At 44.9% G+C, this 14,817-nt stretch overlaps 1 protein-coding gene across 2 annotated transcripts in view; it reads left to right on the forward strand.

Moving 5' to 3' along the window:
• The window catches only part of LOC144118991 (uncharacterized), a 142,954-nt gene that overhangs the window by 85,581 nt on the left and 42,556 nt on the right, over window positions 1-14,817 (forward strand). For both annotated transcript variants that reach the window (XM_077651747.1, XM_077651748.1), the window contains exon 3: window positions 2,569-2,631. In XM_077651747.1, the coding sequence (XP_077507873.1) occupies window positions 2,569-2,631 (63 nt within the window). The remainder of the gene's footprint in view (window positions 1-2,568; window positions 2,632-14,817) is intronic.

Consider the following 14,817-nt stretch of genomic DNA (forward strand, 5'->3'; position numbering starts at 1 on the left):
AGGGTGCTAAGAACCTCTAACTTCGGACAGGTCGCCACTGGAAACTCCACCTGGCTAAGTTTACCGCCAGAACCTTATCCAGTAAAGCTAGCCTAGCAGTGCTGTTTGAGGAACTAGCGGATATTAAAAGGGATGTCATAGTGCTTAGTGAGGTTAGGAGAATTGATGAGACATATACAGTATTAAGAGACGGAACGTACTATGCAGTCATGGATTACCGGACAGACGAGAACTAGATATACGATTCCTGATCAATCTGGATATATCTGGCAACATAGAGTAGTTGTATACTACTAACAATAAGGTGTTAGCTATCATAATGCTTAAAAAGATGTACAAGCTGAAGGTGATGCAAGCCCACGCGCCTACATGCAACTATCATGGCCAGATCTAATCGGAAATGAACGAAGTAAAATCAGAGCACAGTGGAGTGAACGAGCGCTTCACTGAGAATGTAGGCAACAAGCAGGCCGAAGAAAAAGCGGTAGGCGACTATGGCATAGGCTCCACTAATAGCAGGAGGGAATTATTTGTAGACTTTGCAGGGAGAAACAATTAACGAAACATGACTGCCTAGTTTGTGACCCTCTATACATAGTGCCTTTTGACTTCCAATGTACCAGAAGCTAGGAGAAATGCAAAGAATATTTAATTCATAAGAATGGAAACCCCAAGGAGTTAAAAAAATTACAGACTGGTCAGCTTACAGTCCGTTGCCTAAAAGGTATTTACTAAGGTATTACTAATAAATTCGGGGCAACCTTACACTTTAATCAACCAAATGATCACGCAGACTTTTGTAACGAATATTACACAATATATCATAATCACACTATCAATCAGATATTAGAGTAATGCACACATATAACCAAACCCTAAATAAAACCTTCGTTGATTACGAGAGAGCATTTGACTCAGTGGAAACCATAGCAATCATACAGGCATTTCGGAATAATGGTGTAGAAGAAACTTGTGTCGAAATGCTGGAAGATATATATAGCAACTGCACAACTACCATAGTCCTGCATGAAGTGATGAATAAAATTCGAATGAGGAAGCATGTCAGGCAGGGAGCCATGATCTCGCCAATGCTATTCACCGCCTGTTTACAGAAGGTATTCCCAGGCCTGGATTGGGAACAGTTGGGAGAACAATTGATAGAGAATACCTAAATAACCTGCGATTCGCTGATGACACTACCTTGCTGTGTCCGTCAGGAGATGAACTGCAAAGCATCATCAATGAGTTTGACAGGCAGTCCTGAACGGTGGGTTTGAAATTAACACGTAGCAAACTAATGTAATGTGTAACAGTCTCGCATGACAAGAGCAAGTCACAATTGGTAGCGAGGTGCTGCAAGTGATAAGGTAGTGAACGCTGATCCGGATCACGAGAGCGTAATAACTAGAAGAATAAAAATTGGGTGGAGGGCATATGGCAAATTCTCGCAGATCATGAGTGGCAGTTTACCAATATCGCTCAAGAGGAAAGCATACGACAGCTGTATCTTACCAGTGCTAACCTACGGGGCAGAAACGTGCAGGCTAATGGAAAGGGTTCAGCTCAAGTTAAGGACAACGCAGCGGGCTATGGAAAGAAGAATGATAGATGCAACGTTGAGCGACCGGAACCTGCCAGAGTGGATAAGGGAACAAACTCGGGTTAATGACATCCTAGTAGAAATCAAGAAGAAGAAATGGGCTTGAAAAGGGCATTTAATGATAAGGCAATATAACCGCTGGTCATTAAGGGCAACGGAGTGTATTCCAAGAGTAGGAAAGCGTAGCATTGGGCGGCAGTACGTTAGGTGGCTGGATGAGATTAACACGTTTGCGGGGATACGGCGGCCGCAGCTGGCAAAGAGACGGGGTTAATTGAAGGGACATGGGAGACGCCTTTGCCCTGCAGTGGGAGTATTCAGGCTGATAAAGAAGATGATGAATGATTAATAAGGGTAGGACTTATAAGCAAGTGTGTGCACAGCGCTTCAGACTAAGAGTCACGGAGTGGCCACCTTTGCATTCGGTTTGAGATACAATCTACAGTCGCGGCTTACAGTGCACACGAAAAATGTTACGTGACCCTTTCTGCACCCTTATAATATTCCTGCCTTAATTGTTTCTAAGGGCACAACGCAGCATCTATCACGACCATAAGCAATAATACCCGCTTAAGATGTACATCAAAGGCCTGATATTTAAGTCCTGTTAACCTTACTTCCCGGTTTTTGCATGGAGTACAACACGGGCTACTGATCATGACACAAGACCTAAATTAATGTAAAGTGCATTGTGAATTCTGCGACAATAAGGTACTCGGACTGAAAATATTTAACACAGAAAGCTTCTTATGAGACGGCAGAAGCCATCGTTTGAAAGTTACGAGATTGGGTATGGTGGTAAACGCTACGGTAGCGTCTTATATCTATGCATAGAGCCTTTGATACATTTTCTATAAACGAGGCATTAGGCGTTCACGCGATGTTTCGCAATGCAAGTTTTTGAGTGCATATTTTGTGTGCAGCATAGTGGTGTTTACAAAGAAACCTTTCATTTTTTGGTGGCATAGGTTTTTCTTTGGGCGTACATGGATATAAAATAGGAAGACATGACAAATATGCTTACGGCGAAGGTGAGTATTTTTGAGGAATCAGTACTAAAATAATTTCATTTTCTCACTCTCATTTCCATTTGTCTTATTCTCTAGTTATATGATCTTCTGTAGCAATGAAGGCTATTGTCGCATACAGTGAAGCATCGGCAAAAATGTTATAATATTACAGTAGAGCCTCGATGTATTAAAGCCGTATATTTCTCATTACTTGTTATAAGGAACAGAAAGATAATCCCCTTGAAAATCCTGTGCAAAAGCAAAAGGAAGTAGCACACTAGACTGAACTCGAATTTCACCGGTCATCTGATACAGCAAACCTCACGCAGTCCTCTCTGAAAGTGCCGCTACTCCTATTAGTGCTCTTCAAATCTTTTTTTTTTTGGCGTTGAAGACTGGTCGGGTGAGCGACAATGGGTACCGGATGGCAGTGTTAGTCCCGTGAAATCGCGTGACTAGAATAATGCGGGCTGTCTATGATGTTGGCCTTCGGTAACTTGTACTTATTTTTTCCGCCACTTTTCTGACATGTGGGAAGTCATCCTAACAAAATAATAGCGGCGGCTCTCGCCTGGCGCGTATTACTGCCCCGGCGTTCTAGAAAAAGCTGTCTCTTATTTTTAATTAGCAATTATTTTATTCATAGCGGACTCGTAATACGATTATACATCTTCTGTTAGGCAGTGGCGCAGCTTCAAATTGCCGTCAGCTGTCCCTTTGAAGCGAAAGGTGTTAGGACTACCAACGTCTAGCGAGCGACGGGCCGTCAGCACACCGGCCGGCAGGCGGCACTTCGGTACAAGAAGGACGTAACTAGCCTGGGTACAATTTTTGCTTCTAGCTTAACGATGATGTTATCCATTGCGAATTTTTACATGTAAAAGTATCTATTTATCGAACTACTCGATGCCTTTAGAGCTTAATATATCCGGTTTCGAAAGTATACCTGTTTGAGCAGTTCACCTTCAGTTCTATCGCTCTCCAGAGATTTTGTGGCCGTCTTAATCTCCTAGCGCTGATTTATCTCCCCATGATGGTGAAGTTTACAAGACTCTGAATGCTTCTTGTTTATTTTTAAGCGATGTTTATTGCCTCAGAGCATAAAAACTATGAAGTAAGAGGTGAGCAAGATGCTTAAATAACTGAAAAAAGTTGAGCTGATCTGATGAAATTAAGAAGTCAACGATGATATGAACCCTGTGTCCATGCAGTATATGAATCCGGATTGTCCGGTGAGAGTCCCACTGATGCCAGGTGCCGAATTCTCGTCGGCTTCAGCGCCAGACAGTCCCACAGCAGGTGGTGGATATCCGCCTCACAGTCTCTGTTCTTGCAGACTGGACACCTGGGGCGGGGATAAAAATCTTAGAAATGCGGCCACTTGCGTGTCACAGCTGTAGTTAGAGCAACCCCGTCCCGTATCCTCCGAAGCGCAACCGCCTCTGCACGTGTAAGACCGCGGGGGAGGGTTACCGCACACGGAGGGATTAGAGCACGTTTGCGGCGCCGGAGGTGTTCCTTTCTTGTTAAAAGGAGGGTGGTGCCATCCAGCGCGAGGACTCGAGGAAAAGACAAGGTTGGGGTCCAAAGGCGGGTCGCAGAATCTGCGCGGCTTTGTGCGCTCAGGAGGTCACGCGGGACCCACTCAATACGGATTTGTTGCGGGATGCGTGCCGCTAGACGATGGATGTCTTGGCAGATTTCTGGGGTGCGACTGACTCGTCGTAGTAGGCGTGTGACTTGAAGAGCGTCGGTGTGAATGACAATGCGGGCCGTGGGTAGCATTGGAACGGCGGCCACAGAGTAAAGTGCCTCTTGAACCGCAAGCATCCCCGCAAAGAAGGAGGAAGGAGGTTCTGAGCGGCGAAACCATGACGTTTTGTTCAGAGCAGCCTTGCAAGGACAGTAAACTGCTGTTGTTGTTTCTCAGGCCTGAATGCTTGCGTCAAATGCCCGCATTTGACATGTGCACATGATAAGTATGCACGGTTTCTAATAATAATATAGTAGTAATATAACAATAATAATGGTGCAGTATCTGTCTCATATATCGGCGGACACCTGAACATCGCCCTAAGGGAAGGGATAAAGGAGGGAGTGAAAGAAGAAAGGAAGAAACAGGTGCCGTAGTGGAGGTCTCCGGAATAATCGACCACCTGGGGATCTTTAACGTGCACTGACATCCCACAGCACACGGGCGCCTTAGCGTTCTTCCTCCATAAAAACGCAGCCGCCGCGGCGGGGTTCGAACCCGGGAACTCCTGATCAGTAGCCCAGCGCCCTAACCCTTGAGTAGCCCAACGCTCTAAACATTGAGCAGCCGGCGACAGTCTGTGTGCGTCTTCCTCTGGTCTTGCGTCTTTTCTCGCTGGTTTTTTTTTTTTTTCACGTGAACATGTACCAACTCGCCCAACAATTCACGCTTCTGAACCATTGAGTCACCGGGGCGTGTGGATGGCTTATCTGAACCGCGCAATTTCTGACGGCATATTCTGACCATTAGGGGCATATCAAACATTAATACCTTGCAGAACGATGATCACCTCATTCGTTTCAACAACACAATTTTAAAAAAAAGTGCTAAAGTGTATAAGACCTCGTATTATATGGAGGACAAGGTGTGCACATCTGTTCTAACAAGCCGCATTTTCTGGCAGGAGAAGTACATTTTAACGCAGTTTCTTTCTTGCGAGTGCAAAAGTTTGCTAAATCGTCTTTTTTGAAATGTCAACGGTTGGAAGAAAGCATCTGCAGCGTAGCTTTGTCGCATGTTAATTCTCTTGTTTTTAAAGGAACTTGCCTGTGTTTTATAGTCACCAATTCTTGTTATCTCTTCATTTATACGTTTTTAATAAGTTCCTTCTTTCTTAAACGGAATGCAGTCAGCATTATCTGAAAATACAATACTTAAATATAGAGGCGGCCTTTTGGACCTCTCTGGCTCTTTATGTGCTATGCGTGCCAGTAAGGATTCTAGTAACCTCATTTATCAACTAACAACTTTTCCTTTTACCGTTCGGATTAACCTAGTTCAATATTATGTATTATGACTATCTGATATCCCCTGAAATGTAAATTGCAACCATACACATATTTTGGAGGCTGATGTACTGAAATACCATAGCCGATGTAACCACGCTGCATGCAATAGTTTTTACTTTGTACCCCTGAAATGGATGTCTCTGCTCTTCATTTCTGGATATTTATGGGTGTTTCTGATGTTCCTACTCTTGATTTTTGCATTTTCACTCTTTTGTTTTATTCTCTGGGGGAGGTAAACGGCCCGAAGGACTCAATTGTACTGTTATGTACGTTATCCCTTAGCGCCTCAGCCAGTACTGCAATCGCTTGCAACTACAAGATCAGTATTTGAGACTATATATGCACTTAACAAAGGCGATGTATCACACAACACTGGATTTACTTAAGAGTAAAAGAATAAATCGGCACCTAACTTTACGCAATCTGAAAGGGAAGCTTAAAAATCACGGCATAAATCATAAAATTAGCCCCTGTTCTCGGCATTCTTAGTCGATTGCCGTTCCCACAAAATAAGAAATGGAAATCGTGAAGCGTTTAAGTCCAAAGGATCTTGTTACGCTGAAAAAAAAAATGAAGGCTGTTTTGAGCTGGAATCTAAGTCGCGCCTAGGCGAAGCTAGAAGCATAGACGGCTGGCGCAAACCGTTCAGTAGTTTTATGCAGTATCTTTAACACCCAGTAATAGACAGGGAAGGGTTATAAACAGACTAAAAATAGCCAGCTAGTGACTGCGCTGTCTTGATCTGAGAGGAAACATAACCACACTAAACAAACACGACTCAAACGATGGCAACACGAAAGAAATAGAATAGCAACCAATTTGGTGGAAAGCCGCTTTCGTCACTGAAGCTACTCTGCTGGAGCGCTAATGACTAAACTTTCTTCTGGAAGAAATGATCGGTGGAGCATTAAACTCAATATTCCCGTTTGCCGGAAGGTCTGGAATTCATTTATAAAAATGTTGTCATAAGGTCCAAAATCAAGTTCAGCAGCCACGATGTATCGCATACTATGAGAATTTAAATCGTCGTTCCTCAGCGTGTTCTCTATGGCGTTCAGATATTCCATCTTAAAACTAATAAAGCAGTGTTCAAAGCTTTCTGGCCAAGCACACTGACGACATTTAGCCAGAGTCACAATATCCATGTTTTTTTGAGTCACGGTCTAACATATAGAGTGGAGCTGCATTGTTTAGGGAAATTTTTGTACCTGGCGAGGCGGAGTGTGGATTCTTTTACGTTTCTCAACATCTGTTGTGACAAAACTTGAGACTTGCCTGTGTGTTTGACATACACGTTTTCGTGAAGCACATAAGTCATATTGAAAAATACCGAGGCGATGTGAAGTAAAAAAAAATATCCGTGCTGCAAAGCTTTGAGAAAGGTTTATTTAGAATTAACTGTGGCCATCTTAACAACGAAAATTAACATGAATATTGTTGTGATTGGAGTGCGTTTATCTGCATGTAAAGGCTAGGTGGAATAGAAGAAACGGAAAAGGCCGCCAAGCGAATCTCCTTCCCGCGTCTTCAGCTTTTTCCCCCTTGTTGTAGTCCACATACTATGGCACATGCCCACATAAGGGGATTGGCCAAGAATCTGGGGGCACAGAGAGTTTTTAAGGTAAATAATTCCTGGACAAAATAAAATGACTGGTAAGGACGAAAGAAGTAAACAAAAAGGAACAACGAAAAGAAACTGGAAATACATAACGCACGCAGGAGATCGAGACTGATGTTTATGGCCGAGTAGTTAAATGATAATGATAATTGTAAGAATAAAAATAACACTGAAAAAATAAAAATTTAACCAGGTAGCAGTCTTGATTTGATTAAAAAAATTTGCACGGCAGTAAAAACAGACTTGTGGCTGTACCCAAGTATGGTGGCTTCAAACGACGATAAGACTGGGAGGTTCAAACAAAGGCCAAGCTGTTGTAGAGGTTTCTATAAATACCGTCTTCGCATCATGGTGTACCGGCGACAAAACAACAAAAAATGTTCTATGGTTTCTTGCTCACCACAAAATACGAAGACGGGATTAAGCGCCAACCCAGATCTGTGCAAATAAAAATTTAAGAGAGGGATTCGGCAGCGGAGCCTTGATAGAGATACCTCAATCTGACGTGAATGGCATGACTGCCTGCTCCACGAATACCTCAGGTGCAGGTAATCATCAGATCTTAAAAGAGATCGAGTCGTCATTCTAAGCAAATTTTGTCGCCGGAACCTCGCTGCTGTAATGTACGCTGTAGCCGGAACGATAGGTAGCACGGGGTCATTCAGGGACGCCTTTGCTAGGCAGTCGCAACTTCATTGGCTGTCACACCGCTATGACCTGGCACCCATATCATGTGAACAAGGTTCAAATTAGGAGGGAGTAAGGAATGGAAGGTGTTTAGAAATGGCGAATCTACAGCCGAAGCAAGGGACGAAAACAAAGTAAGAGAGTCTGTAATGACAGCCACTGAAGAGAAAGCTGGTTCTAGTTTTCGAAGAGCAAGCACCACAGCCAGGAACTCCGCTTGGAAAATTGGGGTGTAGTCGGGAAGCCGAACAGAAAAAAGACCAATCTAGAAGTGGGCAATATATTCACGTCTCTGCCTTTCATCACATTGGGAGGCGTCAGTAGCTATCGTTAAGCTAATAGGAATGCTTTGTAAATGGTGTTCTAATGATCCATTTAAAATGCGGGGTGGTAAATGCTTAGCGTTTATCGGGAAAATGTCATCACATGCAATTTCTACAGAGTACCCACTGTTTGTTGTTGCAAGGATGTTAGAAAAAAGAACATTTAAAGGTTCAAGCAAATTTTGTACCATAACTACCTGCGGGGTATGAAATCTAGGCCAGTGGACTCCAAAAAAAGAAAGTCGGCTGGCAACAAGAAATAGACAAGGAGCGGTGTAAATTTGATTCTTATATCCTTAGGTACGTCTGAAAAGTTAAGAATTGAAATCTAGATGAAAAAGGAGGAATACGGGCTTCAAGACAAAGCACGTTATTGGCCGCACATTTTGGGAGGCCAAGGCACAACCGAAGCGCTTCCCGCTCCAAAAGAACGAGCGGGCGAATTTTGTAACCAGCCGTACCAGAAAACAGAACAGATCCATATTCTAAAATTGGTTGGACATACAAAACACATACCAGCAACAGTGCATCTCTCCGCATTCCAGACCGGGGATTACTTAATCTACGCAACATGCCCACAGCACGAGCCCCTTTCGCTGCGACATGGTCAATGTGGGAGCGCCATGTGAGGCTGTCATCATAAATGACACCAAGGTATTTTAATGAAGTAACTTGAGGAATATTTTGTCCCTGGTAACTGAGCAACAGATGAACAGGGTCTTTCATTTGCAAACAAGTACAGCGCACTTGCTTACATTTAAGGTGAGACGTAAGTCACGCAACCAACTTTCAAGCAAATTCAGGTACGATTGCTGGTGCAGATAGAGAGATTGCATGTCAGCTGCAGCAGTGAAAAATGCAATGTCGTCCGCATAGACGAACGTGCGAATGTTTTGATGGCTGGGAATGGAGCTCTTTAGAATATTAAAGAGCACAGGCGACAGGACTGCTCCTTAATTGTGGAACACATCTGCATTATTTATATGTTCCAGAATTGACACCATTTAGTATACGAAATAACTGTCTGTTTTCAGGGAATGCAGATATCCACGCAAGTAAGTAATTCGTAAAGGGCAGAGTATATAATCTATGCAATAATATCTAGTGTTCTACGCTGTCATAAGCTTTGGGTACATCTAATGTCACCAACGCAGCATGCATTTTTTGGTGCCGCGCAAGGCGAATGCGACTCTCAAGATCGGTGTGAGCATTGCATATGGAACATTTTGACGGAAACCAATATGACAGCAACAAAGGATATTATTACGGTCCACAAACTCCGAAACACGTAGGAGTTTGACCCTTTCAATTAACTTAACCACGTTTAACTTCAATTAAATAGGTATAATATTATCCAGAGAATAGCCACCACCATTGTTTTAGGTAAAGGGATCCCTTTTGCGATTTTCCACTAAAGAGGAATCCATGGATATTTGATTTTAAAATTAACCAGCTGCAATAAGGATGTAGGGGACTCCTCAAAGAGGATCCTTAACATTTATTATGTTACCCTATCAGGGCCAGGAGCTACAGTTGGTAACGTCAACACTATAGGGGAAAGCTCGGGAAGGGTAATAGGGGGACATGCTGAAACTGGTCCACTGATGCCACAAACGCTGAGCGCAAAGAAAGTACAGAGGCGAAACGCTGCTCTAGTCGTTTCGGAATTGTCTCAACTGTTTCAATTGCTTCTTGTGGGGTCAAAAGTCATGAGGGTGAATTTTCTGGAACCGAAATCTTTTTCCGCGATCTTAAGAAACCAACAAGTGCGCGACGATTACCTGATTTTGATATGAAATAAAAATGCTCGAATTCATAATTTTCTTTCGCTTGTGAGACTATGCGTTTAAAAGTAGGCGCAATTAACGTATAATCATGCCCATTATTTGGACACTGATTGTGTAGGAGCTTCTTCCATGCAGCCTCTCTGCGTCTGTAATCCCGCGAGCAATCTGCATTCCACCATCTAGCTAAAGTGTTCCCTATTGATGTACGTACCAAAAATTCGGATTTCATTCGGCATTCCTCAGTGGCCAAGCATATGCCTTTTGCTGTATGCTCTTCAGCAGAATTAACCGCTGAAGCAAGAGTGGAGCGAAAAGAGGACTGAAACTGGTCGTAGATTATATATGACTTCAGTTGAGAGCACACCGGAGTTCAATGGCAATTAACAACATAAACGATAGGTATGTGATCGCTAGATGTTCCAAAATCCACAGTCGATCAATTGATTACAGGAACGCTAGGGCTGGTGGAAGTTCAATCTAACGCAGATCGAATTTGTGCGCGGAGAAATGTGGCGGGAGCTGAATTCATTCACGAACGCTTTTTATCAGTAACCCAATCCCAAACGCGCTTAAAGCAGAAATCTGTCTTAATGCCCCACGACACATGATGAGAATTAAAGTCACCGGCCAAGAGAACTGACTTCTGACAATTTAGGGGCTGGAGATGTAGCAGCATGGTATCCTGCACACCGCAAGAAAAATATACATTTGCTAATGAAAACAGATAGCATCCTGGAATATCAAAGTCTAAAGCCAATAACTCGCCGTTTATAGTAGAGGAGTGAAAAGTTATCTTAGCCCTGTGACAAAATTTAGAAGAAACAAGTATGAGTAAGCCTCCTCCTCTTGACTGACGATCTTGTCGAAGTGAAGAATAATTTTGCAAATGGAAGTGTTTTTCAGATGAAAGCCAAGTTTCTTGTAAAATAATTATGTCTGGATTATGTTGAGATATAAGGTACAGCAAGTCTGTTGAAGCTGAAACAAGTGACCGAAAGTGCAACTGGAGAAACCTGGAGTTTCAACTGGAGTTGAAAAATCCGGGCAGCAGCAACTGCCTGCCCTAAAATAGTTTATTTCTGCTTAGAACAATCTGTTTCTTCTTCGATTTTGGCTGAGGATGTGAAGAAGAAGGGTTAGGCATGGGAGATCCGCTGCGTTTGAGGATTCGCGTATCCGAATCCACCACCTCTACATCATGAATAATTTGAGCATTATCTGAATTAGTGGACCAAGGAAGTGAAGAAACAGCAATTACTTGTTCTTGGGGCGGAGACTGCTCAGGCAAGGAGTGTTGGGTCATTAACGAAGGCATGGCTGACATGGCAGGAGTCATTTCAATTTGCATGGCCTGGGTATTATGCGTTGCCAGAGCATTAGTTAAGCACTCGTGAACACTATCCTGTCAACCAGTTTAGCCATAAAGGCTTCCACAGCAGTCACTGTTGCCTGAGAGATAGACGAATCTAGTTTTACTCCGGATCAGGCTGACATACCTGCATAGCCGTGAGCTGTCTCTAATTTCTGATATTTCCTCGCGCCGCGAACAGCGTTTGCGGTCGGTGATGTCTAGAATTTGCCATTCATTATCCCGAGAAGGACAATCCGTAGAATTTGTGGTGTGAGATTCACCACAAAGGCAACACTGCTCGTTTTGATCAGAGCATAAATTTGCTGGATGGTCATTGCTGCATTTGGAACAGCGCAAGGTGTGCTTGCAGCCACGAGCACTATGGCCATATCGCCAGCAATTGTTGCAGTGCAGTGGCTTAGACGAAAGGGGCTCTACAGGGAAGATTAGGGGCCATGCTTTTATTTTTGAGGGGCAGGCAGTACCCGCAAAAGTGGAAATAAAAGTAGAAATAACCGTTTCTGTTGGCACCCGCTCATTGTTCACCTCCCGGCTACAGCGATACACAGCAACAACACCCGCTGCCGAGAGAAGGTCGAGGGTCTCAAGTGGAGACAAGCAAGAGTCCGCACCGCGAACCAAACCTTTTGTACAAGCCAGATGAGACGGAATGAAACTGTTTACCGAAAGAGACCCAAAAGATGAGCAGTTAAGGAAATCCTCTACGCACGACAGGTCTGGCGAATGGCAAACAATCCCGCCACGCCCTAACTGCCTTTCTTCAGTGATTGCCTCATAAAGGGAAGTGGCCGCCTGTAGAGCAGCTCGAGCAAGCCCTGGATTGTTAAGTCTGGGTGAACCACCATCCTTTGGCACCAGCGCCACAGGAATGCTGTGGACGCCACAGCGTTGAAAAGCTTCCAGAGGCACCTCTTCAAGCGGTAGAGAAGACGACCAAGGGGACCTCCCCTGGCCGGGAGACTGCGTAGACATTACCTGTGATTTTGAAACTCACAGCGTGGGTTATCCACATAATAAAAGGCGCAAAGGCACAGGGGGAAAAGGAAAACAGGACAAGCCGCCCAATACTTAGCCTATCCCTCGTTTGTTCGGTCGGCTCCGAAGACGCACGCGCCTCCTGCAAACCACACGGTGCCCGCGTGCTTCGTTCTCTTCCAAAGCGGCGGCTGCGTGGCGCGTGACAGATTTCCCCGGTGGGAGACGAAACTCGTCCTCGAACCAGTCATGATGGCCAACGGAGACAGCGCTTGAGACGAGCCAAATGGGCTACATGGGTCTTGCGGGAGTGCAAGTTGTTTGCGGTAACTTTTGCAATGATGTAATTTACATCGCTCATCGACTCGCGAAGACGAAAGGGCCGGACTACCTAAACAAAACCTTCTGGCAGAAACCGCGCTTGCTCAATGGCGTCCAAAGCCAAACGAAATCACCCGGGCCTATGTAGCCGCAACGTGACGCTCGTCATAGCGGTCTTTCGATCAGAGTTAAGAAGACAAAGTGTGCAAGTGGGCCAGTCATCGAGCTTCTTTATTGCAAATATAAATGGTAGATGAAGATATCATCATGAAACGAGAAGGTAAATATTGTGTCTAGAGCAGGTGCAGCAGGTAGAAAGGATAATATTAGGTGATCTCATGATTCGCGGTGATTAATGTGAGGGTCACGTATGGTAGCAGGGCGTCCCAATACCGGTTATCCGATGCCACGTACATGGACAGCATGTTTGTGAGGGTGCGTTTCGTGCGCTCTGTAAGGCCTTTAGGCTGTGAGTGGTAGGCCGTGGAGTGGCGGTGGTTACAGCCGCACAGCCTTAGTAGCTGTTCTACAACGCCACCAGTTAACTGCCGGCCACGGTCGCTGATGATAACACAGTCAGCACCACGACGATGGATAATAGAGTGCGGCAGAAAAGATGTCACATCACGGGCCTTCGTTGATACAAGCGCTGCAGTTTCCACGTATCTTGTCATAAAGACGACCCAAGCTATAACACAGCGGTGGCCTTCTGAGGATTTGAAAAGGAGGCCAAGCAGGTCGACGCCAACTTTTTCAAAAGGCACCGATGGTGGCTTGACTGGCTGTAGAAGGCGTGCAGTAGGGGCTTTGTTTGGCTTTAAACATTGACACTGCGTACAGCTTGCGAAGTTTTGTTTAGTTCACATCATTGGGGTGTTGCGTCCCAAAGCCACTCCGGCTATGAGTGACACCGTAATGAAGGGCTCCGGAAATTTCGACCGCCTGGGGTTCTTTTATGTGCGCTGACATCGCACAATATACGGGTCTTCTGAATACCTCCTTCATAGAGATTCTAACGCCGCGGTCGGAATCAAAACAGCGTCTTTCGGCTTAGCAGCCGAGTATCATAACAACTTAGCCACAGCGGCGGACAAGTATTGTTTAGTGGTCATATACATGATGGGCCGGTAAGAGCGTTGGCGAAGTCTGTGCAGTGTACAGGAGAACTCAATATGACTCGACGGGATGGCGTCGTGCATGACGTGCAGCATATTACGAACATTACCTGAGACAACCAAAAGCAGTGAGGCTCCATCGGCAGAATAGTTCTTGTACAGGATTCCGTCTTCAAGGGCGTAGACTGTGATCTCGTCTCATCGTGGGCTGCAGCAAGAAAAGGTCGCAATGTGATGTCATTCTGTTGCTCTCGCTGAAAGACTTCTCTATATGGGAGCAGTGGAGAGGGCTAAGCCACGCATCCCTCGAAGCAATCCTCCCCGGTAGATGTAGGTGGCAATTGATGGCGCGACAAGCAGTCTGCTTCAGTGTGGCGGAGACTACTTTTGCATGCGAAAGAATAGAAGAGTAGGCACAAAGGCCAAATCGCCAGACAACCGAACGGATCACGCAGGCCAAAGAGCCAGCACAGAGAATGATGGTCGGTTACGATCGTAAACTGACGTCTATACACGTACGAGCAGAACTTGGGGGCAGCCAAGACAACAGTTAAGAATTCCATTTCAGTTACTGCGTCGTTGCTGTGAGACTTTTTTAATGTGTGACTGGCATACACAATAACGTGTTCGGCACTACTGTGAATCTGGACAACCGCCGCCCTAAGGCAGACACCACTAGCATCAGTGCGGATCTCGGTGCCAGCGGTAGCATCAAAGGGGCGCCAAAGGGAGTGCAAATTTCTAGTAATTGAAAGACGAAGCGCATTCGGGTGTCCACAAACTGCGTGTCTTTATGAAGAAAAGAAATTAGCAGGTGGGAAAACTGCGCAAAACGGAGAATACAGCGGCAGAAATATGACGAATGGCAGAGGAAACTCCGAAGGCCTTTCAAGGTTTGTGGTGTTTCGAAATCCCGAACTGCAGCAAGCTTCACCGGATCCGGCCGGATTCTCTACTTGTCAACTAG

The sequence above is a fragment of the Amblyomma americanum genome, chromosome 2, assembly GCF_052857255.1.
Source record: "Amblyomma americanum isolate KBUSLIRL-KWMA chromosome 2, ASM5285725v1, whole genome shotgun sequence".
NCBI classification, from domain to species: Eukaryota; Metazoa; Arthropoda; class Arachnida; order Ixodida; family Ixodidae; genus Amblyomma; species Amblyomma americanum.